This window comes from Salmo salar, chromosome 07 (assembly GCF_965601325.2).
Source record: "Salmo salar chromosome 07, fSalSal1, whole genome shotgun sequence".
Taxonomy (NCBI): domain Eukaryota; kingdom Metazoa; phylum Chordata; class Actinopteri; order Salmoniformes; family Salmonidae; genus Salmo; species Salmo salar.
This window is the reverse complement of record NC_138297.1, coordinates 26821750-26847497: the sequence shown is the minus strand read 5'-3', so window position 1 is coordinate 26847497 and position 25748 is coordinate 26821750. Positions and strand designations below refer to the sequence as shown.

At 45.2% G+C, this 25748-nt stretch overlaps 1 protein-coding gene across 2 annotated transcripts; it reads right to left on the bottom strand.

The window, feature by feature from the left end:
• Window positions 1–21: 21 nt before the first annotated feature.
• On the bottom strand, window positions 22–23950 carry LOC106608865 (dual specificity testis-specific protein kinase 2). 2 transcript variants are annotated; one of them, XM_014207046.3, is made up of 10 exons: window positions 23586–23950; window positions 21390–21695; window positions 9049–9170; window positions 8220–8268; window positions 7059–7205; window positions 5703–5785; window positions 3278–3452; window positions 2910–2996; window positions 2625–2721; window positions 22–2127 (listed from the first exon to the last, which is right to left on the bottom strand). In XM_014207046.3, the coding sequence occupies exons 2-10, from the start codon at window positions 21600–21602 to the stop codon at window positions 956–958; spliced, it is 2145 nt and encodes a 714-aa protein (XP_014062521.3). In that variant the 5' UTR covers window positions 21603–21695; window positions 23586–23950; the 3' UTR covers window positions 22–955. The 2 variants fall into 2 exon arrangements, with proteins under 2 accessions (XP_014062521.3, XP_014062522.3); XM_014207047.3 differs by lacking the exons at window positions 21390–21695; window positions 23586–23950 and adding an exon at window positions 10652–12183.
• Window positions 23951–25748: the final 1798 nt, after the last annotated feature.

The window sequence follows — 25748 nt, the reverse complement described above, 5'->3', positions numbered from 1 at the left end:
CAGAAAAAGCAGACGCAGTCGTCCCATTCTATAGTTTTATTCAATGCCATTTTTAAATAATATGAATCTGTACATCTCTTTGACCATTCATTCGCAAATAAAATAAAATAAAAAAAAGTCATAAAATAAAAAACAACCTTAACGCAATTAAGTGCTTTGTCCCGGGGACCACGAGGGCCGTAAGAGAGATCACACCGCGAGATATCACTCAACAGAACAGTGGACGGATCACACACACACACAACCTTTCATTGCCTCTCCAGGTTGCACCATATAGCTTTGTAGCAGCCTGAACACAAGGCAAACTGCTGAGCCTTCGACCGTTCAGACAGTATCAAACATCTAAATGATAACATTCATATTACACAACATTTCATAAGTAACACTATTCCATAACCTTCCTCATCGTAGCAACACCACCACCACCATTCAAAAATAGTACTTACAACTGTGACTGTCAGAAAAGGAGACATTGACCACAGCATAGAAGGATATCATAAAATACATATCCCATGGGATTGGTCCAATACCAAAGCCATGTTTAGCTTACATTTAAATATGGCTCTGACCAATACAGGTGCTGTCATGCTGAGGGAAAATATTGTCATTGCTTCTTTATTAAAATCAGTCAGTTTACCAGCTTTCCTACACTGTAGGGATCTGTGAGACCTCAGCTCACTCCCCTTATCAGTATAGCATGATACTGAATTATACAGTACAGCATTATCAATACCGCCTCAGTCCAGCAGAGGGCGTCCCACCACTCATAGACCACCAGCACAGCAGTGACTTCCAACCAGCAGCTATGTAACCATCTATATGTAAGAATGGAATGAAGTAGCCCATAGGCACTGATCCAAGGTCAGTTTCCAGTCTCTCCCTCCTAAGAAATAAGGTTAGAATAATGGGGTTGGGTAATCTGATCCTAGATCTGTGGTTAGGGTTTTCTTTGTCTCTATGTCCGAGCCACAGGCAGGGCTAGACCAGGGCCAGGCTCGGGGTTGGAAGGGGAGGACGGTATCCCTTTAGGCCCTTTATAGAGCAGCCCTCGGGTGACCCCAGTACTGTCCCCGTTCCTGTTCAGGTTCTTATAGGGGTTCCGGCGAGGGGGCGTGCGGAAACACAGAGAGGGGAACCGGAAACCCACCAGACAGCAACTGGGACACGAGATCATCTCCTCCTGCTCCAGAGAAGGACCAGAACCATTACCGGACCCGAACAGCGAGGGAGAGCCCCCAATGGGCCTACCAGGAGGTGAGTGGTTCCGGTTGGTGCCCCGCCATCCCAGAGGCCGACTAATGACCACCGTGGTGCTGTTGTTGTTGTCCATGTGGGGGGAGGGGAGGGGGGGCAGGCAGAGAGGACCATTGAAGACGGGGGGAACATTACCCCAGCCATTGGTGAATGTGGTGGAGGTGGGTGGGGAGGGTTTGGAATGAGGTGGAAGAGTAGGGAAAGAAGAGAGTGGAGGGAGAGTGCCATCTAGAGTGTCAGGGGAGCTGGTACAATCCATCGGTTCCACTTCCTGGTCAGTTTCCTCTTCCTGTTCCTCGCTCAGCTGGTCCAATGACAGCAGCTCTGGATCGAGAGGAAGCCCCGAGTCGTCGCCCGTGAGGCCCTCGTTGCGCTTCCTCCTCTCCACATCCTCCTCGTCTACGAACTCATTCGACTCAAAGGTAAATCTCTCTTTCACAATTCCCCGCTCCTCTCTCTCGTTCTCTACATTCCCCTCATCATTCTCAGTGTCTTGGTCAGTTGGCAATACCCCCGTTTTTTCTGTGGTATTGTCTTTGGTGGTGGGGGGCAGGAGATCCGGTGGGGGGGTGCAAGGAAGGGATAAGCAGCGTCTGTGGAGCCTTCCTCGGGGGGTACCCCCCTCCCTGTCTGAGGGCGAGGGGGTGGTACAGGGTTTGGGTAAGGTGAACGTTAAAGAGATGACAGACTTGCTAGGCGTGTCGAACAGTTTGATCTTGCCTCCTTTTAGGTCCTCTCGCAGGGAGAATGGGTTGACACGGGTGGGAGGCGCCAGAGTGGGGAGCACGGCTGGAGGGAGCACGTCTGATTTGCTGCGGCAGAGGCGAGGGTCGCCGGGGAGACAGAGGAAGCGCCTCCGCAGTGGGCCGAGATCTAGAGACAGCGAGAGATTCAATAAGAATAATACATGGCTGGCAATCTGCTGAGACTGTAAGCCTGAGGAAAAACATACCACATACAAATCTTGGGAAAGGGGAAACCTAGTCAGTTTGACAACAAGGCGTTCAACTGAAATGTGTGTTCCGCATTTAACCCAACCCCTCTGAATCAGAAAGGTGCAGGGGGGCTGCCTTAAATCGACATCGTCGGTGCCCGGGGATTCGAACCTGCGACCTCTCAGTTACTGGTCCAACGCTCTTACCCGTCAAGCCATCTGCACACCCCTAATCGATCCATCTATCTGTATGAGCCTAGAGAGCAGAATATCCCCAGGATGCCACCCCATATAACCTGTCGCCTCAGCTCAATTCCAACAGTTTTAATGATGCCTGTCTGAATACACAGTGCTGATAGATATAGCATCTGCTGTTCGTAGAACCCCCCCCACACAGCCTAAGACCTCCCGGTGTTCTTTAACCGCCCCCACAAACCCTTTAGTGCAGCTTCGTCTTTCTGCGTCCTCTCGGTCTCTCTCCTCTCCAACTCCATTACAATCTCTGAGAACGATGGACGGCGCTTTGGATCCATCTGCGAGAGAGAGAGAGATGGACGGAGCGTTAGATGAGCGAAAGAGACAACAAAAAAAAAGAGTCAGTTCCTCAAAAGTCACATCACGCAGGAGAAGGAATAGAGGGGAAATGATAGCAGGAAACGAGCGAGAGAGAGAGAGAGAGAGAGAGAGAGAGAAAAGGTATAGGAGGATTTGTGTGTGTTACATTGCAGCAGGCGACAGCCAGGCTCAGGAAGGCAGGTGGACAGTCTCCCACCATGTGCTGGAACGTCTCGACGTCCAGACCAAAGTCCTACAGACAGACAGAGCATCACACATCTCCCTCAGTGAAACAGAGCCCTAGGGAGACGCAAAGTCACTAATTTGCACAATAGAATAGAGACAATGCTATCAGAGACTTCAATGAAAGTACTGCGACTTACTGCCCGAGAGGCTTTTATACTGCATTTACATACAATGGGCAGAAGAGGGAAACGTTTTAACAAAGTCTACACCACACAATAACATTGGGAATACTGATTGTGTGTGTGTGTGTGTGCAAGCGCGTGTGCATGTTGAGCGTGATGAACATACCTCTGTGCGTGGGAGGAAGTCAGGGTCAGCCTGTATCCTAGCGATGACCTCACACAAGACGATGCCGTACGCAAATACGTCCACCTTTTCGTTGTAGATCTCTCCTCGCAGCACTTCTGGTGCCATCCAGTAGGGGGAACCCACTACAGCCAAGGGCTGCTGGTCTGCCCCCTCACTGAGGACAGAGGAAGACAGGCATGGGGCATTAGTACAGGCGATGATGTCAAGGTTAGGATTGGGGGAGGGGAAGCTGATCCTAGACCTGTATCCTACCTAGGGGAAAGTTCCCCCCGGAGTCATTAATACAGGCACGACAGCTCACACAGAGAACAGCAAGTGAGAGAGTGAAAACAACAAGACTGGAGCTAGCAGCCAGTATCATCATGCTCTAGTTCATTAACAACCATATGGGGTAAAACTAATATATATATATATATATATATATATATATATATATATATATATATATATATAAAATCTCTGTTCGGGTCGGGTAATAAAAAATATATATATATCTCTCTATCTATCTAGTGAGATGGAAATAGCAGATATATTATTTATATATTATATATATATATATATATATATCTGCTATTTCCATCTCACTGTAAACCATGATATTGCAGAAATAGATTGGGCTGGGAATTGCCAGGGACCTCACGATACGATCGCGATACTTTGGTGCCGACACGATATGTATTGCGTTTCTCACGATTCTATATGGATTGCGATTCGATAGTGCAATTCCACGTTCCAAACATATTGCTCCCCACATGTCTGCTTCAGAAAGACGAGAGAGCATGAGAAAACAAGTTTTGATCAGTCAGGGAAATACTTTTTTTTTTTTTAAGTGCTGAAAACATTTTGTCTCAATTTTAAAAAAGGATGGAGAACAAGCTATAGGAAGAAAAATTCCGGCGTTACAGCACCAACTCTACCTACAGTAGCAAATGTTTACTAATCGATACCTGGAGTCAAATATCGATATAATACCTTCCCAAATTATTTTGCAAAATGTAACTATCAATTCATCATAGTAAGGGAAGTTATGGGAGCTGAGAGAGTGATAGAGAAGAGAGGAATGCAGACAGACATTCATAGCTCCCAGTGTAAACACCATTTGGGGATGTGGAAGAGGGAGGGAGGGAGAGTCGCCGGTCAGGCGGTGTTAGAGGACGGGAGGGAGAGAGGTAGAGAGGGAGAAAGAAAGAGGAGAGAGAAAAAGAGTGTGCTGGAATAGTTTAACCTTATTTGGAAAGCTTTCCTGAACACTCTCTCTCTCTCTCTCTCTCTCTCTCTCGGAGGCAGAGCTCACACACACACACACACACACACACACACACACACGATATGTATAAAGGCAACAACAAAATACTCTGACAAGTGTATGCATGTTAATAAAACGCTGCAATAGAGGAAATTCAGTCGACACACAGCAAACATTCACTGGTGCCAAATACTAAACGTGTCCCACTGTCAAATCAATGTACTCACACCTAAAAGCATGTACACAAGAACTTGTTGTGGGGAAGCGAAACAAAGCGCCTGTACATACGCAGAAACACAAGGTAAACACTGGGGTGACCGTAAGACAAACAGAGTGAGCGGAAACGGCACACACACACACGGTCTGTTTGACGCAACAGCTGCCTCCCGTCAGACACAGGATACAGACCCATTTACCACGGTAAAGAGGCCAGCAGGGTAAGAGTGTTTGAGCCAAGGTCAGTTTTGTGTTTTTAGCCCTAATAGTTCAGGTTAGGATTGAGGGAGAGTAAGCTACTCCTGGATATGTACCTAGTATGAGCTATAGCTACCAGGACATTACCTCCTGTCATCAAGGAGAAGCTGAGAGGTTTAAAAAACGCTCGCTGGCAATCTGTGTTCAACGCAGGCTGAAGCGATTAATAAAATATGAGGCGTAAATGTCAGTGTCATAAAAAATAAAAAAAACGGGGGTTGGGTGTGAACGAACGCCGCTCCAAACATCCCTTCGCCGCTGAAACAGCGGCTTAAATCACACAGTTCGATGCAGCGGGTAAAACGCAACTTCTTCAGGTGAACGAGTCTCGCACTCTTTCGAAAATCGGACGGCGCTTTAGTTTATCTAAGGTCAGTGTTGTGTGTTTTTTTTCTGTACACATAATGGTTAGGATTGGGGAAGAGGATTCCGATCCTAACGGTAGAGCTGTGTCTACAATACTCCTGATGGAAACACAATAACACTAGAGCTAACATTACCATAAAACACTGGCTGAGTGAGTGAGTGAGTGAGTGAGTGAGTGAGTGAGTGAGTGAGTGAGTGAGTGAGTGAGTGAGTGAGAGAAAGGTAGAGAGAAAGGTAGAGAGAGAGGAAGCAGCCATTCAAGTGTGTTATCTAAATCACTGCATGCTGATAGACGGATGATATATGGACTCAACTGACCTGTACTCCGGTATTTTCTCTGCCAGGCCTAAGTCCCCCACCACAGCCGTACACTGGCCACCCTCCCAACGCACCAGGCAGTTCTGCAGGACAGACAACCAGGAAGACAGCGGTCAAGGGTCCGTATTCACAAAGCGTCTCAGAATAGGATGATCTTGGATCGGGTCCCTACTATCCATATCATTTGATTCATTATGATCCAGAAGGCTAAAACGATCCTCGATCAGCACTCCTACTCAGATGCTTTATGAATATGGACCCTGGTAAATCCATTTATTATAATAGATAACTGTGTACTTGAGTATGCACAACTGCAGTTTATGGAGTGTGTATGTACGTGTGGCTTGCTGCGTGCCCAACAATGAGACAGCTTATAGGGAGGAGGTCTGAGACCTGGCAGTGTGATGCCAGGACAACAACCTCTCCCTCAATGTGCACAAGACAAACGAGCTGATCGTGGACTACAGGAAAAGGCGGGCCAAACAGTCCCCCATTCACATTGACGGGGCTGTAGTGGAGCGGGTCGAGAGTTTCAAGCTCCTTGGTGCCCACATCACCATCGAAATACACCAAGATAGTTATGAAGAGGGCACGACAACACCTTTCCCCCCTCAGGAGACTGAAAAGATTTGGCATGGGTCCCCAGATCCTCAAAAAGCTCTACAGCTGCACCATCGAGAGCATCCTGAACCGTTGCATCACCGCCTGGTATGGCAACTGCTCGGCATCTGACCTCAAGGCGCTAGAGGGTAGTGCATATGGCCCAGTACATCACTGGGGCCAAGCTTCCTGCCATCCAATTGTCAAAGACTCCAGTCACCCAAGTCAGACTGTTCTCTCTGCTACCGCACGGCAAGCGGTACCGGCGCATCAAGCCTAGAACCAAAAGGCTCCTTGACAGCTTCTACCCCCAAACCATAAGACTGCTGAACAATTAATCAATCAAATGTCCACCCGGACCATTTACATTGACACGCACCCCCTCCATTTGTTTTTACACTGCTGCTATACGCTGTCTATTATCTATGCATAGTCACTTTACCCCTACCTACATGTACAAATTACCTCGACTAACCTGTACCCCCGCACATTGACGGTACCAGTACCCCCTGTATATAGCCTTATTGTTATTTTGTGTTACTTTATATTATTTTTTACTTTAGTTTATTTAGTAAATATTTTCTTAACTCTTTCTTGAACTGCATTGTTGGTTAAGGGCTTGTTAGTAAGCAGTTCACAGTAAGGTCTACAGCGGTTGTATTTGGCGCATGTAACAAATAACATTTGATTTGAAGTATGTACAATTACCAGATGTGTGTGTGTTCCTACGTGTGTGTTTATATGCGTGCTTCCTACCTTGGAGGTGAGGTCTCTATGGAAGATGCCTTTGGTGTGGAGGTACTGCAGGCCCCTAGCGATGTCTAGAGACAGGCCCATCCTGACTGACCACGACAGATACCGGTCACTGTCCAGCAGCTGCTCCAGGTTACCCCCGTTGATGTACTGGAAGTAACCATGGCAACCACACTCAGCCAAGTGTCAATCAAATAACAGGTTCCCTTAACCTTTATTTATACAGGTTATTCTCAATTGAGATCAAATCTATTTTGGAAGAGAGATACAGGTCGCTGTATGGTAGCCATGACAATGGCACCCGTCAATCAAATGACTGCCTCTACTTCAGATTTTCCTCAGCCTAACCATAACAACCATTCAGAAGTAAACCGTCAGTGTTAAAGTATACTGAACAAAAATATAAACAGAACATGTAAAGTGTTGGTCCATTGTTTCATGAGCTGAAATAAAAGATCTCAGAAATGTTCCATACGCACAAAAAGCTTATTTCTCTCAAATGTTGTGCACAAATCTGTTTACATCCATTTTAGTGAGCATTTCTTCTTTGCCAAGATAATCCATCCACATGAGCAACGTGGCATATGAAGAAACTGATTAAACAGCATGGTCATTACACAGGTGCACCTTGTGCTGAGGACAATAAAAGGCCTCTCTAAAATGTGCAGTTTTGTCACACAACACAAATCCACAGATGTCTCAAGTTGAGGGAGTGTGCAATTGGCATGCTGGCTGCAGGAATGTCCACCAGAGCGCTTGCCAGAGAATGTTATGTTCTTTTCTCTACCATAAGCCGCCTCCAACGTCATTTTATAGAATTTGGCAGTACGTTCAACCGGCTTCACAACTGCAGATCACGTGTAACCACACCAGCCTAGGACCTCCACATCCAGCTTTTTCACATGCGGGATAGTCTGAGACGAGCCACCCGGACAGCTGACGAAACTGGAGTATTTCTGTCTGTAATAAAGCCCTTTTGTGGAGGAAAAAATATAATTCTGATTGGCTGGGCCTGGCTCCTCAGTGGGTGGGCTTGACTTCCTTATATGAACTGTAACTCAATAAAATCGTTGCGTTTATATTTTTGTTTAGTATAGTTCAATCTGTCCAGTGTTCTCTAGATCCTAGTCAGTCAGTCTACCAGAATTTAAAGAGACATCTTACCTCTGTCAATGCATGGAGTTGTCCCTCATTAACACACACCCCTACAAACCTGAGAGAGGAGAGAGGAAGACAATTAGAAAACATAAAAATGGGGTCATTAACAATAGCTAGGATAGATTTATTTGATCATTTAAAAACTCAATACAACCAAATGTGGATAATGCATTTACATTCAGAGGATGACAAAAAAAAGTCTAAACGCATTTCCATTGTGGTCCTCTTAAATAAATGGTTAAAAACTTAAACATACTAAGCCTCTATGCTACACAGTTGATCTAGCCTACTAGCCATACTTTGGTTACACAGATAACGCATAACATTAAAAAAAAAGGACCACATTGCCATAGTCTAGAGCCCTCAAACTCAACTCTAGACCTCGAATCCAGTTCCACTAAATGTTTTCATTGTTCCCCTCTAAATCAGGAACTGATTCACACCTGGGACACCAGGTGTGTGCAATTAATGATCAGGTAAAACAGAAAACCAGCAGGCTCCGGACCTTGTAGGGGAAGAATTGAGTACCCCTGGGTTAGAGCACTACATCACATCATTTAGCAGACGCTCTTATCCAGAGCGACTTAACACTACATGCAGACATGAAGAAAAAAAAACATGCTTTGAGTTGCTATGGTAGTTTGTTCCACTCAACAGCGCCGGTATATAAAAAGGTGTTACCAGATAGACTCTTCAATTTCAAAAACAGGTAATATGAGTCTCTCATTTACAATGTGTTATAACTGCATGGTTCAAATGTGTATACTGAGGATTTGCCCTGTTGACTAAAGCTTTCATATGGAAAGCAAGTGTGTGTTTTAAAAAAAAGACAGACCGGAGTATGTTGGGGTGAGAGAGGCGGTTCATCAGCTGGACCTCCCTCAGCATGTTCGCTCTGTTACTGGCCATGGTGTTCATCTTCAGAGCCATCACCTGGCCACTGATACGGTGCTGCACCTGCACAGAGACAGGAGGGGAGAGCCATCACTAGGGTCAGTCCTCGGATGATAGACAGATGATATGACACACAGTTATGGTCGATACACCATTGGACATCGGGCAGCAGAGACCGTACTTACGAGAAGTGAAAATGTGAACTCGTAAATTGGATCTTCGGTTCCCAGTTCTAGTATGCATTTCCACCCAACTGTTCTAGTGTCTTGGCCTGTGTTCTAGAGTCAGGACTATATGGTTCTACTCTGGCGGTCACCATGGTGATGGGTTGTCTTATCCCCTATATATATGTTAGTGAGATCTGAGTGGCTTTGACTCCTGCCCGTCTAACTAATAAACCATAGACAGCCACTAAGTACTCTAACAGTCCACAAAAACAATCCACTTAGTACTGTGAGTGTTACTGTCATGTTTGTCAGTATGTGGGAATTTGTGTGTTACATTTGGTAGTGCGAGTGCCTGAGCGAAAGAGAGCGCGCGCAAGACAGCGAGTGTTCATCAAAGAGACTAAGGGGGTCTGCATGCTTCCCGGCTGAAACATTTCGGAAGAGTTTGTGCATATTATGACAGCATTTTAGTCTTCAGTAAGGTTTTTTTCCCCGGTTGTTCGGAGCACATTTTTTTCTTGAGGCAAGATTTTAAAAAATAAAAAAATAAAAAAATCGGTAGCCGAAGTCTACGCCCCTTCGTCGGTGATTGATCAACAGTAGGGATTATTCAACTAAATCTGTCATTCAACCAGAGACGACTCGTTTTCCTGCAACTAAAAAAATAATAATTCAGAAATACTACACCAAACTTAGATGTAAAATTGCGCGACTAAGATCTCAAAAACGTCAACTTAATTACAGGTGAGTTTTTGGATGAAGTGTATCCTGACCACAGCGTCTCAAAATGGACAAACCATACTATTGCCGCTTTTTTCAAGAGAAGGTATTTTAAGGGAGGTTGCGAGCACACTGGTTCGGGTCGCTTAGCAGAGTTCGGCATGCGGACGCCTTTACCCACACACGTGTGTCGCCAGTGTTTCATGTTAATGTCATCTCCAGTGTTATTGTGTTTCCGTGTTATTGTGTTTCCATCAGGAGTGTGAGCCTTAAGACTTGCGGCAAGCAGAATCAACAACCTCTGCATCATTCAAGACTGTTGCTTTGTGAGAAGGTGTTAACGTTCACAGTTAGCCGTTATGTAAATGCCAGCTGAATAGTACCCAGGGCCTTTGCTTTGGCCCAAAGTGAGAGCAGATCCGCCAGAGCCATGGCCCAGTGAGACACGGGTGCCGGCCCGCGTAGATGGAAACAGAAAAGTCTGAGCCTTTTGGGTAAAACCCGGAGCTAAATCACAAGTGAAAATGCTGCAAGAGTATGGCGACATCATCAATGTGACAGTGGCCTGGATAGGAGCTGGCCAGCAGACCAGACAGACAGAAAAACAAAACGCACATCAGGCCTCTTAATTAAAGGCTGCAGTAATACCATACTTACAGTATGCGGTCAACGAGAGTCAATGGTCACAGCGGATCACTTTTGTCAAGACGTTGGCCGCTCACGCCTTTCAAAGCGTGTTGCATTATGGGGATAAAAAGTGTCCGACTGGCGACTAATGCCAAATGCATGAACTTTACAAAAATCATGTGATCCAAGGTCATGCAGTTTTTAATGACGTTGCCTTCAAGTCGCTGCGGGTGCTTCCTCACCAACTGTATTGTGGGAGGCACTATTCGTCAACAAATTAGGGTGTTTTTGTTTGACCCACACAAACATGGGCCGAAGACTTGACGAACTGAAGTGATTCTGAAACTACAGGGGATACACATTAAAGTGACGAGACCTCTAACCAATTAATTATTGTACACACGTTATGCTTTCAGTTTGTGTGTGATATCGGGGTATAGAGCAGTTATTTGACGCTTATACGGAAGAAAATGATAAAAACAAACGGCAGCCATGTTGATCGGAGCCTTGCTGTCGGGAAAACCACTAGTGTCCGACTTTCGGCTGTCAGAGATGCAGAACTGCTCCCCCGACTTCAGGTTTACTGCGTGAACACACCCAATCTCGAGTCGGTCCATCCGCTGCAGTCTATCCCCCAGGCAGACCGAGACAGATAAAGAGGGAGTGAAAGGACTAGAGAGACTGAAGAACACACTTTCTCCCTCCCACACACACACTTTCACTCCTACTCTGGTGGCTCGCACACACTTACAGTAAGAGCTATGCATTGTACAATGAAGATTAGCTCTATGGTTTATTCCCCCCATCTGATTTATAACGTCTCTACAGGATTTAACTACATCAGTAGATTTACAGGCCAGTAGAACAGGGCAGTGGCTCCCACACACACACACAAAATTACGCAGACATGAGCCAACTGCTGAACCAGCAGAACTGAATTAGGTAGGGCTGTACGGTCTGTCTACGCTATCCGTTTCATCCCATCCTCATGTAGAATTTCAGCTCAAATAAACAAGTGCTCAGTAATCATGTTTTATAGGAATGTGTCCAGGGGCCACAAGCTAAACTAGGAGTACCATGGCAACGTGGTGTGAGAGTCTACCTCAGGTGTGTGTGTGTCAGAGCGCCATAATCACAGGCACACCGTGAGCAGGTGTGATATCAGCATTCCGGTGACAGGAACACGGAGACGCCCAATAAATCTGACTCAGACACACTTGCATGCGAAGTGCTGGTATTTAGCAGATAAAAGGTCTGGGGCATCAGTGGACATGTGCAGGGCTGTCTTGTCATTGGCTGATGAGAGGGTCTGAGTTATGGTGACCTCTAGTCACACTGGAGAGAAACAGAGACCAAGAGAGAAAAATGTGGCTGAACAGAGAGCATTTAGAAATGACCTACATGCATACGCTCTTTTTGGTTCTGTTGACTAAAAGCTTTATTTTCTTGGTGACTTAGAGATGTTTTTTTTTTATTTAACTAGGCAAGTCAGTTAAGAACAAATTCTTATTTACAATGACTTCCTACCCTGGCCAAACCCTGACAACGCTGGGCCAATTGTGCGCCGCCCTATGGTACTCCCAATCACGGCCGGTTGTGATACAGCCTGGAATCGAACCAGGGTCTGTAATGACGCCCCTAGCACTGAGAAGCGGTGCCGTAGACTGCTGCGCTACTCGGGAGCCCAGGGGATACACGTGGGGCTGCTAGCTAAGAACAGGTCCATCATAACAGGCAGGGAGGTCCTGACTGACTGTCTTCCTGTGGAGCCTCAAAATAGAACATGATCCAGTGTCTAGACTCTCTAGATCAGGACATGATACACATATACACTCCTTACCTACCGTGTGTTAAACCATTTAGTGTGTTACACAACATCAGTACTGAGTGTCGCAAATTGTGTATACACACAAAAACATACACCCTACAACTCCTGTCTCTAATGCTATGACAGCCCTGCACCTCTCTCGCTCTGTGTCTGTGGTAGGCCTGGCAGGAACAAGTAAGAGCACGCAGCTCCAGGACATCAAAAGAAGCTCTCCCCCCCCGCTTTATTGTAAAAAAAATAATAAAAAACATCCCACTGCTCCTCCACCCTTCCCCACCTCTCTCTGGGCTTACTACCAGTCCCGGTCCCCCTACACAGTCACACCTCCACAACTACCTGGACCACATCGTAGCAAAGCATTTCGCAACGGAAAACAAAAAACAACCATTTCTTGTTGGCCAAGTCCAGGTAGTCACTCCCTCATCCCTCCCCCCCCCTGTTTTGGAGCCAAATTAACACATCCCTGGCCTGTTAACTTACCTACTGTACTGCTGAGGGAGGGGCCAGAGAGCTGAGGGAGGGGCCAGAGAGCTGAGGGAGGGGTGTAGCAGGTATAACAAGCTCTTTACACACTACATAACATTTGGGGACACGGGACTTGTAAACACACACACACAAAGAAAATGTCAATAACGGCCAAGTATTCTGATCAAAAATAAAACAACTATTTCATGGATTTTACTGAGTCAGTTCATAAGGAAGTCAGTCAATTCCAATAAATTCATTACACAGGAGTGATGGTTGCTGATAATGGACCTCTGTACGCCTATGTAGATATTCCATAAAAAAATCTGCCGTTTCCAGCTACAATAGTCATTTACAACATTAACAATGTCTACACTGTATTTCTGATCATTTTGAAGTTATTTTAAAATGGACAAAAAAGTAGATTTTCAAAAACAAGGACTTTTTTTTTGTATTAAGAGACCAAACTTTTGAATGGTAGTGTATGTGCTACATGCATTTAAACCACACCAAGTATGTTGTAATAGGAATTTTAATGTTTGTGCTTTTCTGATAACTCATTTGTGTTCAATTTATGTGCTGTTCAATAAACCAATTTCTGTGTTCATGCAAGTGGCTGACTGAACAAATCCTCACTATCAGTAGCTGCAATTTGGCAGTACGCCCAGACCTTGTTTTGAGAACGAAAGATATCGCAGTTTCAAGGTCTCAGCTTAGAGAGAAGAAGCCTAGTGAGGTATTGGTCTGTCACATGTTATGAACCAGTATTGGTCGGTCACATGAATGAAACAAAACTGTAATAATTAATTAATGCTAAATCATGCAATATAACTTGTCTGTGTATAGCCGTATATAAGACAACTGCTGGGTCTGCCCAAGCAGAACTCCTGATTGACATGTGTACTATGGTGCATTGAGTTGGTTCGAACCTCTCCAGCACGATGATAATATACAATGATTCATTTAAGATCAATTTTAAGTGACCCTGTGTAAGAATTTCCACGACAATGTTACATGCATTTCAATTACCAAGCATGTGTGTAACCGATGTGAAATGGCTAGCTAGTTAGCGGTGGTGCGCGCTAATAGCGTTTCAATCGGGTGACGTCACTCGCTCTGAGACCTGAAGTGGTTGTTCCCCTTGCTCTGCAAGGGCCGCGGCCTTTGTGGCGCGATGGGTAACGACGCTTCGTGGGGTGTCAGTTGTTGATGTGTACAGAAGGGTCCCTGGTTCAAGCCCAGGTTGGGCGAGGAGAGGGACGGAAGCTATACTGTTACATGTGCACATGCATTTCAATTAACAAGCATGCGCACATGCATTTCAATTACCAAGCATGTTCGCCTCTCCTGAGTCCGTAGGGAAGTTGCAACGATGGGACAAGACTAACTACCAACTGGATATGAAATTTGGGCGAAAAAGGGGTAAAAGTACAACAACGTGTTTAAATACCAATTATGGGCACGTGAATATAGTCTATAACGACATGTGAGCTCATGTGGAAACAAAAAGGGAATAGACAGACAGACAGCCCCAGACAGACATCTTGATTGACAGGAGAGCAAGTCCTGACTGGAAAGGAAAGGTTAAGAGGCGAGAGACAATGAAGCAGGGAAAGTGCTGTGCTAGCCAAGCCCCTGAATGGGAGCTTCAAGTCAAAACTGGTAGTGGCAGCCCATACCACCCCTCCTCCAACAGTCTCCTCCTCCTCCTCCTCCTCTCCTAACCCCGCCACCTCCCAGTCTTCTCCACCTCCCCCCTTCCTTCTAATCGCAGATCCTCAGCCAATAAACACAGACTTACTGACTTTTAATGCTCACTTACTGTAACAGATCACAAACACGAGTGACAGTCGATGGATCGGTGTGGGTGTGTGTGCGCACTGTGTGTGAGTGCTTGCATGCATGACTGCGCGTGCGTAAAAGTCAGTTTACGGAGTAGTTCCTCAGTATTGTTGTTGCGCTTTTCCAAAAGGGTAGACTTTCCAGAAGCTGTCTATTCTCTTCTGACAGACCTCTGTTCAGCTCAGACAACAGGACCCTCGAGGAGAGCATTGCCCATCACCGCTTAATCCAGGCTGTCACACACACACACACACACACACACACACACACACACACACACACACACACACACACACATCTCCTCTGTGCAAATGCAGCAGTGATTTTAACCAGACTGACAGACCTAGCATCATCATTCTCCTCCTGCGTAGAAAGAACGTGTGAGTGAGAGGGACAGGAGAGAAAGAGAGACTCAGCAAGAAGCTACAAACACACACACCATCACACACAGAAACCACCACTCGGCAGGCTTGCAAAGAGACTGATGCAATATAATAAATAGGCCAGTATATTGATATGAATGAACTCTAACACAATCATGTTGTAGATCAATCTGTGGTGGTAAATGAAAAGCAGAGTTCAATTTTAAATACACTACATGACCAAAGGTATGTGGACACCTGCTCGTCAAACATCTCATTCCAAAATCACCTAGATGTTGGAACGTTGCGGGGACTTGCGTCCATTCAGCCACAAGGCATTAGTGAGGTTAGGCACTGATGTTGGACGATTAGGCCTGGCTCACAGTCGGGGTTCCAATTCATCACAAAGGTATTTGATGGGGTTGAGGTCATGGTTCTGTGCAGGACAGTCAAGTTCTTCCACACCGATCTCAACAAACCATTTCTGTATGGACCTCCCTTTGCGCACGGAGGCATTGTCATGCTGAAACAGGAAAAGGGCCTTCCCCAAACTGTTGCCACAAAGTTGGAAGCACAGAATCGTCTAGAATGTCATTGTATGCTGTTCCCTTCACTGGAACTAAGGGGCCTAGCCTGAACCTTGAAACAAAGCCCCATACCGTTATTCCTCCTCCACCAAACTGCCAGATGGTGAAGAGTGATTCATCACTCTAGAGAATGCGTTTCCACTGCTCCAGAGTCCAATGGCGGCGAGCTTTACACCATGCCAGCCGATGCTTGGCATTGCGCATTGTGATCCTAGGCTTGTTTGACGCTGCCTGGCCATGGAAACCCATTTCATGAAGCTCCCGATGAACAGTTATTGTGCTGACGTTGCTTCCAGAGGCAGTTTGGAACTCGGTAGTGAGTGTTGCAACCGAGGACAGATGATTATTGTGCGATACGCACTTCAGCACTCGGCGGTCTCATTCTGTGAGCTTGTGTGGCCTACCACTTCACAGCTGAGCCGTTGTTGCTCATAGACAGTTCCACTTCATAATAACAGCACTTACAGTTGACCGGGGCAGCTCTAGCAGGGCAGAAATTTGACGAACTGACATGTTGGAAGGTGCCATCCTATGACGGTGCCACATTGAAAGTCACTGAGCACTTCATTAAGGCCATTCCACTGCCAATGTTGGTCTATGGAGATTGAAATTGGTGTGGCTGAAATAGCCGAATCCACTAATTTGAAAGGGTGCCAACATACTTTTGTATATAGTGTATATCTTTTTTTTTTTTTACTATCTGATTATGTTGACATTTGAAGCATTTAGCTATGGAAAACGTCAGCTGGGTTTTTGCTAGAACGACATGCAAAGTGTGAACACACATCGACACAACACTGTTTTGTGAATGTTGTTGACAGCAGTGTGGGGCTCTTGCCGTCACTGTTTCCACCTGGTGTCAAAAGCAGCTGGCAGCAGCTTGGTACTGACACACAGACTAGTTATGCCTACTATTCACCAACGGTCCTCATTACACCCCACATACACAGCTGTCTGATTTACCATTTGTCATGTGTATATTTTCCTATGACTAGAAAATCGTTAACATGGAGTGCCTTGGTTTTTCCTGTTTGACTCGGAGTTACTCTTCATATTTTTTTTTGTTCTTTTAGTTTGGTTTATTTCATTTTTGATCGCAGTATGAAGTATGAACTGGGAACTGCATGTTGTCATCTTCCACTCTCCTGGGGTGTATTCACTAGGAACCAAACGCAAGAAAACAGGACGAAACGGAGAGGGACCTGTCTGAATTTGCCCAATAGAAACGCTTTCGTTGCAAAACATTTTGCTACGGTTTGCATTAATGAATACACCCCCCCGCCGCCGACTGCGTATGCCCTAAAGGTGTTCGCATGCTTCTCATCGGAAACAGTTTGTGCATATATTATGACAACATTATGATGTTTCAGTTAGCCGAATTTCAGTAGCCGAAGTCCACACCCCTTTGTCGGTCATTGGTCAACAATAGGGATTATTCAATTAAGTGCCTGTTTTCATTAAATGATAGATGACTGGTTTTAATGAGAAAAAAATTCACTTGCGAAATACTGCATCAAACATCTTAGATGTAAAATTGCCCAACTAAGATCTCCTCGGCACAAACGTCAAAATTAAAATGACATTTCTTGAGTCATCTTAGAATTAATCTGACTAGTTTGAGAAAGCGTATATTGGCTACGGTGACAAACAGCATTTTTTTCCCTCGAAGGCCTTTTAGTATGCGAGCACACTCGTTAGGTTCACCTAGGTGAGTTTGGCTAGGTGCCAGCCGAACAGAAGCTTGTGGAAGCCTTTAGTGTCAATTAGTGCTCGTCATTAGGGTGATGACTCATTGACCGAGTGACTTTTCGCCACATGACTCAGAACTAGCTCCATCAGTCACAGATCTGATGCCTGATGGCGCCGAAGGAGATGGCTGCCGTTTTACAGGCTCCTAACCAATTGTTCTATTGTGTGTGTCAATCTGCTGTGCTTTATCTTGGCCAGGTCGCAGTTGTAAATGAGAACTTGTTCTCAACTAGCCTACCTGGTTAAATAAAGGTGAAGAAAAAAAAAGAGGAAGGCCCTAAACAATGTCCCAAAAATTCCAGCCACCCTAGTCATAGACTGTTCCCTCTGCTACCGCACGCCAAACGGTACCGAAGCGGCAAGTCTAGGTCCAAAAGTCTTGAGCTTCTACCCCCAAGCCATAAGACTCCTGAACAGCTAACCCCCCCGCACATGGACACTCTACCGATACCCCCTGTATATAGCCTCATTACTGTTATTTTATTTTTGCTCTTATTTAAAAAAATGTTTTATTGTTTACTTCAGTTTATTTTGTAAATACTTTAACACTTATTTTTTCTTAACTGCATTGTTGGTTAAGGGCTTGTAAGCAAGCATTTCACTGTAAAGGCTACACCTATTCAGCGCATGTGACAAATACATTGATTTTGATTTGATTCCACTAATGACAAACTCCAACCCCAGCATTACCTCAACCATAGGAAGTTTTGGGGAGGACGGGGCTGGTGTTAATGGCTGGAACGGAATCAGTGGAACGGTATCAAATACATTCGCTCTGTTTCAGCCATTATTATGAGCCGTCCTCTCCTCAGCAGCCTCCACTGATCAACTCGACACTACAACAACTTACTTTAAATCGCTCCATACATGTACCTTCATATTCCCTCCTCCTACTTATATGTATTATCCTCTCTCTAGGGGCCTCCCGAGTGGCGCAGCGGTGCTTGAGGCATCACTACAGACCCGGGTTCGATCCCAGGCGGTGTCACAGCCGGCCCGTGACCGGGAGACTCCTTGTGGCGGGCCGGGTACCTGCAAGCTGACGTCAGTCACCAGCTGTACGGTGTTTCCTCCGACATATCGGTGCGGCTGGCTTCCGGGTTAAGCGAGCAGTGCCAAGAAGCAGTGCAGCTTGGCGAGGTCGTGTTTCAGAGGACGCATGGCTCTCGACCGTCGCCTCTCCCAGGTCCGTAGGGGAGTTGTAGCGATGGGACAAGACTAACTACAAATTGGATATCACGAAATTGGGGAGAAAACTGGGGTAAAAGTACAAAAACAAAAACATTTATCCTCCCTCTACCAATCTTCTATTCCCATCATCCCTTCATCTTTCAATCTCCATTCTGTCATCCTTGAGAAGGACAGGTTTGACACCTAAGGTAGGTCTGTGCTCCTTCCCATAGAATTAGAATAACTAGAACGGAACATTCTAGTTGTGTTTCAGATCTGAAGAGGGGGAAAAAACCGCATTCCTTCCTGCCTCTACAGGAAGTAACACTTACAGTACTGCAGGCAGGTCTAGGGAGCGCGCTCTCGCACTTCTCTGAAAAGTATTAAAGAAAAAAAAAGACAAAGCAGCACCTGAAGGATTTGTCTTGACACGCGCACCCCTCCTCGTCTTGCACAATGGCAGTGCGGAGAAATACGTCTGCCTGCCTGCCTGCCTGAGTGCCATGAGGAAAGCATTAATTGAGCCGGAGAGTGTGAGAGAGCAAGAGTGTAACACTAGAGATGGCAGGATGCCAAGTGTCTGTGGAGCTCCATTTATATTTAATTATTAAGAGCCAATGCTTCAGTGTGTGTGTGTGTGTGTGTGTGTGTGTGTGTATGTGTGTGACTGAGCAAAAAAACTCCTGGTCCCTATATAACGCAGCATCTCTGTGGTCTAAAGCAGATGTCGAAGGACAGAGTGGGAGAGAAGCTAATTTACGGTATGTAATACAGAGTTGCGAGGTAAAGCTGGGCTATATGGACAAAAATGTATATTGCGATAAATTGCCAGATAATGATAAATAGAACGATATATTTATAACAATGTTCACCACCGTTTTTTTTTTATTATCCTTGAACTACAACTAGTAGTTTGATTTTTGTAGCCATCAACTGTCCCATTAACAATCACCCATATTAGCAAACTTATTTCATTTCAAACTTGACATTTCTCTAGTATAGGCTACTTATCCTAATGAATGATGTCAGCAAAATGCCTGCGATAAGAGATCAGTATGGTCGGTGTCGATCATTTTCAGTTTATCTTCACACATCTATTGCAAGGCTCATTTATGCCTCTATTATGGTCATGTCATCTGAACTTTACAACAGCTAGATAGGAACTCGGATTTTTAATCACTGCAGTAATACGTTTGCATTTATACGCAGTTATCAAAGGGCAGATAACTCAAATCAAGAGAGGCATCTTCACAGCCAGCACCTACAAAGACCAAATCATTTGCATGCCAACTGCCCATCCAAAGTGCACTGTGGGACAGTTGTGTAACTATGCTCCTATTATAAAGAGAGGTCAAGGAAAACCCCTGGTCCAACGTTATGAAAAAAACGTAGATGTTTTTGTTGTCACATACACTGGATAAGTGCAGTAAAATGCGTTTCACAGAGTCAGCCATAGTAGTGCAGTGCCCCAGGAGCAAATTAGAGTGACGTGCCTTGCTCAAGGGAACTCGAACCATCAAACTTTCGGTTATTGGCCCAACGCTCTAACCAATAGGCTACCTGAACATTATAAGGCTCAGTGAAACAGGAGAGGAACCAGGAATATGGTTAGTCCGTGACTATGTCCCAGATAGCACTCTTTTCCCTACGTAGTGCACTAACCTGGTCAAAAGTAGTACACTGTGGAGAGAACAGGGTGCCATTTGGGGTTCAGCCTGCATTTGGGATGCAGGCCAGGCTGAACCCCATTGACTTCCTCTCATGTTGTTTAGACAGAGTAAGGTTACCATCTACCTCTGCATGTGCAGTAGACCTACCATCCAGGAACAGGTATAATTTTCACACCAACACACGCCGTTCCCTTCCCTGTAATGTGGGCTATAGGTTTGGGGTCAATTCCATTTCAATCCAAATTTTCCTAATTGAAAAGCATGGAAGAGAATTGGAAATTCAGCGTTTCACCGTCACTGGGTTCTGGTGGGGGTCGATGTGGTGCTGTGGTCACTAGTGGCTAAATAATCTCCCCTGTTATGATCCATCATCATCAGCACTGTATGCGCAGTATATGGGCCTCCTTCCAAAGAGGCCCATATACTAAAGCCTCCTTCGTACACACAACCCCACAAGGGTATAGGCCAATAGAGAGTATAGTAAAGGCCAACTAATCACTTGCCTACAAAAACACCTGGCGTCAGGTAACATCAATGGTCATTCATGTTTCATGCTCAGTGTCAATGATGACCTCACCAGGGATGCTCAGATGTCCAAAGGCTATCCTATCCCACACTGTTTAGCACTAAGCCTAGACCTCCTTAAACAAGTTGAACTACTTTGGACCAATATTCACAAAGCATTTCCGAATAAAGGTTCTGAATAAGAAATAAGGATATGAGTCCAGGATTTGGGAGCCTTCTGTCTAGGCCTATAGCTAATCATATTCATTATGATTTGTAAGTGAAAACTGATCATAGATAAGCTCTCCTTTTATTTTATTTAACTAGGCAAGTCAGTTAAGAACAAATTCTTATTTTCAATGGCGGCCTAGGAACAGTGGGTTAACTGCCTTGTTCAGGGGCAGAACGACAGATTTTTACCTTGTCAGCTCGGGGATTCGATCTTGTAACCTTTCGGTTACAAGTCCAACGCTCTAACCACTAGGCTACCTGCCGCCCCACTTTGCCGCCCCACCCCTACTTTGAGACGCTTTGTGAATAGAATACAGGACAGGCCCTGATCTTCAAACTCTTACATGTAATTTACCCTACCTTGAACACTTCTGAGAAGAAGCCCGAGCCAATCTTCTCGCAGATGAAGTCATCTATACGGGCCAGGCTTGACACGGCGCTGCGTAGAGCCCGGTAGGACGAGGGCCTGATCCGGTTCGGCCCGTGGACGAGTGGCTCCGCTGCCTCCTGGTCCCGGTCCATCTCGACCCGCTCCATCTCAGTTATCCCAGGATGTGGAGGGGGGCGGGACATGCACGCAGTTCAAAATCCAACACTGTTTACATTTCCCATGTCCTCCGCAGAAGCGAGAGGATCCGGTAAAACGGATGAGCTTCACACTGGATACTGAGTATCAGAACGAGGGAGAAACAGATTAATTCACAATCGAAGCACCCTCGATCTCTAAAGCTAACAGAAAACAGCTGTCTGTCTTCAAGTTTGTGTATTTCTTCTTTTAGAAACTAAAGCCTACACAACTTCCATCAATCCTGCCGCATCCGACATCGCTTGTGCGCGGTGTTTGATTCCGTCATGCTGTAAAGATATAGGCAGGCTATCCACCCCCTTCTCTCTCCCTCAGTAAAATTCAGTTTCCTCCGGTCTGCTTATGCAGTGGAAAGGGCACCCATTTTCTACCAATCGAAACCCGGTTTCACGTGCGCATAGCCGCAGGAAGATGTTTGGGGAGGCTATAGACGGCTATAGAGTAGCACAGTATGAGTCATAATACCCATAAAACCTAGCGTTCAAACAAGGGAATAGTTCCAATCATTTTCCCACTATTTTTCCTATAGGGGATTTTAGAAACACTTAAAATAAGGGCTGTGTTTTGTGTAGGCTTACCATGGCGTGACGTTTTGGTAACTGTAAATCTCTCTAGGACAAGGTGACTTATTAATATAGTCACCTGTATTTACCCCCCAAAAATGAAGCGCTAATTAGCTGCTAATGTGGCTATTATAAAGAACTATAAATGCCATGATCTAGATGAAACTGATGAAGAGGAATAGTGAAGAATCTCTGGATTAACTAGCTAATGTTAGCTAAATGTAGTAATTAATAAATTGGCACAATACCTATTAGCAAAAGTGTCAGCTAGAGATGAAGTGCAGGAGCTTGCAGGGATTTGTAGTATTGCATGATGTCTACTTTAACGCTAATTAGCATTTTCAAAACAGAGTAAATAGAGGCAACTTTATTGATAAGTCACCTTGTTCTAGAGAGGTTTACATGGTTATCAAAACATCACTCCAGATTAAGCCTACACGAAACAGTCCTTATTTTAAGTGTTTATAATATCCCCTATTGGAAAAATGAATGGTGGAAAAACAATTGGAACCATTTCCCTGTTAGACCGCTAGGTTTTATGCGTATTAGGACATGCCCACTGTGGGGCTCTATATGGTCAGCTAGTACAGGACTAGTAAAGGCCCTGTGCACTATTTTTGTGAAAAATACCAACTACAAAAATAATAATTGCCTGCACTACAGAGGGCTATATCGGTCTGCTAATACAGGAAAAGGCCCAGTGCATTACTTTTGTGGGAAAAAAATGTTCTCTCTCTATATATAATGACTTTTCAGGGGGTGCTGCAGCATCCTCAGCACCCCCATTTCCCGCGGCTATGCCCGTGCGTATTGTTTAATGACTCTGGTCTCTGCTTCTCCCTGACAGAAGGAAGCCACTAGGCTGTAAAATAGAAAAGAGGCCGTTTACCGTGGTTCGCCGCTGTTATTTGTGTAGCCTACTTATCCGTGGCTGGTCTGTCCTGATACAGGTCATAAACGCAGCGAGATATCGCCGCTTCATTGTAGAACAGAATTTGCACACACAGAGCTGCTATTTTCAAATGGATCTTGATTGATCATTCAATAGAAACAAGACTACCGGTCTGCATAAACAAACAGGCAAATGCTCAGGTTGAAAACAACCGGTGGACGGACGAAGAGAGCTTCTGTGGGCACGTTTGATGCTTTCGGTAGGCAAAGTGAGAGAGTAGCGCATTTGTGACAGACTTTATTCGACCACTGTCAGCTTGACTGCAGGTCATCAAATATAAATGCAGAGCTGGGCTTAGTTTTTGGATTCGTCTGTCACTACTCTCCCACACAACTAAATATGCACAGAAATATAGCATATGCCTACACTATTTCAAAGTGGAAAATAATGGCAAAAAAACGCTATAGGGCGGAATCATGCATGCATAACTGCACTAAAACATTGATGCGACTTACATGCCCTTGATCAAATCTACAGGTAGCCTAGCCAACGGTGTCCTCTGCCTCTCGCGCCCTGACCCGACTGTGGTATTGGATTACGGTGCCTTCTTTTTCTCTAATTAATCAGCCTTGTCTACCGTCCCGCTCCTGCACGGTCCCCCGTTTCAAGTCCCGTTGCCTCTGTTTGTCGTGGGTCTGCTCTGCAGTGCACTGAGAAAACAGTGCGACTTTTAGTGTCGCTTCTTATTGGCGAAAAAGCAGTTGGGCGGGTCCACGCGTCATCACGGTCATCACCTTCAAAAACTTCACCTGCAGCTGCTTTCAAACTAACAACAATGTTCACCTATCTCAGAAACTCAATGTAAACACACATATCACGCATAGTCTACCTGCAGTAACCTAAGTGCAACTCGACATAGCCTCACCAGACACCTATTTATAACATGTTCCTCAGTTGACTGTGAACATCACAGACTGGTCTCATAGACTAAACGTAACATAGTAAATGTAGATCTGGGATACTGAAATGACTGTGATATAGTGCATTTGTAATGTATTCATACCCCTGGACTTTTTCCACATTGTTACTTTACAGCCTTATTCTAAAATAGATACAATAATTTTTTCCTCTTATCAATCTACACAAAATACCCCATAATGACAAAGCAAAAACAGGCATTTAGACAAAACAGAAATAAGTATTTAGATCCTTTGCTATGAGATTCAAAATAAATTGAGCTCAGGTGCATCCTGTTTCCATTGATCATCATTGAGACGTTTCGACAACTTGATTGGAGTCAACCTGTGGTAAATTCAATTGATAGGACATGATTTGCAAAGGCACACACCTGTCTATATAAGGTCCCACAGTTGACAGTGCATGACAGAGCAAAAACCAAGCCATGAGGTCGAAGAAATTGTCCGTAAAGCCCTGAGACAGGATTGTGTCAAGGCACAGATCTGGGGAAGGATACCAAAACATTTCTGCAGAATTTAAGGTCCCCAAGAACACAGTGGCCTCCTTCATTTTAAATGGAAGAAGTTTGGAACCACCAAGACCCTTCCTAGAGCTGGCTGCCCGGCCAAACTAAGCAATCAGGGGAGAAGGGCCTTGGTCAGGGAGGTGACCAAGAACCCGATGGTCACACTGACAGAGCTCCAGAGTTCCTCTATGGAGATGGGAGAACCTTCCAGAAGGACAACCATCTTTGCAGCACTCCACCAGTCAGGCCTTTATGGTGGAGTGGCCAGACGGAAGCCACTCCTCAGTAAAAGGCGAATGACAGCCTGCTTGGAGTTTGCCAAAAGGCACCTAAAGGACTCTCAGACCATGAGAAATAAGATGCTCTGGTCTGATGAAATCAAGATTGAGCTCTTTGGCCTGAAGGCCGAGCGTCACACCTGGAGGAAACCTGGCACCATCCCTTCGGTGAACCATGGTGGTGGCAGCATCATGCTGTCGGGATGTTTTTCAGCGGCAGGGACTGGGAGACTTTGTCATTATGGGGTACTGTGTGTAGATTGATGAGGGGAAAAAAACGATTGAATCTATTTTAGAATAAGGCTGTAAAAAAATGTGGAAAAGGTAAAGGGGTCTGAATATATCCAAAATGCACTGTATGTTACGTTTGGTATGGTTACATAAGACAGAATGTTACTTAAGACAAAACCGAACGTGAACATCTAGCAACCCAATGACAACTTTAGGATATTAGCAACTTTTAAACTACTTTTTAGCTACTTTGCAACTACTTAGCACGTTAACTAACTCTTCCCCTAACCTTAACCCTTAGCCTAGCTAACATTAGTGTTCGCCACCTAGACTCCTAGCTAACGTTAGCCACAACAAATTGGAATTCGAAGCATATAATAAATGTTGCATTTTTTAACCCATTTTTTGCCCCAATTTCGTGATATCCAATTGGTAGTTAGTCTTGTCCCATCCCATCGCAACTCCTGTATGGACTCAGGAGGGGTGAAGCTGGAGAGCCATGCGTCTTCCGAAACATGACCCTGCCAAGCCGCACTACTTCTTGACACATTGCTCGCTTAACCCGGAAGCCAGACGCACCAATGTGTCAGAGGAAACACCGTACAACTGACGACCGTGCATGTGCCCAACCCGCCACAGGAGTCGCTAGAGCGCGATGGGACAAGGTCATGCCAACCGGCCGGCCA

Excerpts from the sequence above, each read along its gene's own strand:
- LOC106608865 (XM_014207046.3), bottom strand. The coding sequence starts at position 21,602 with ATGTCCCGCCCCCCTCCACATCCTGGGATAACTGAGATGGAGCGGGTC. Across the intron at positions 8,269-9,048 it reads TCTCACCCCAACATACTCCG|GTTTGTAGGGGTGTGTGTTA; the intron begins GTCTGTCTTTTT and ends CTCCTCTCTCAG. Across the intron at positions 2,997-3,277 it reads ACTTCCTCCCACGCACAGAG|GACTTTGGTCTGGACGTCGA; the intron begins GTATGTTCATCA and ends GTCTGTCTGTAG.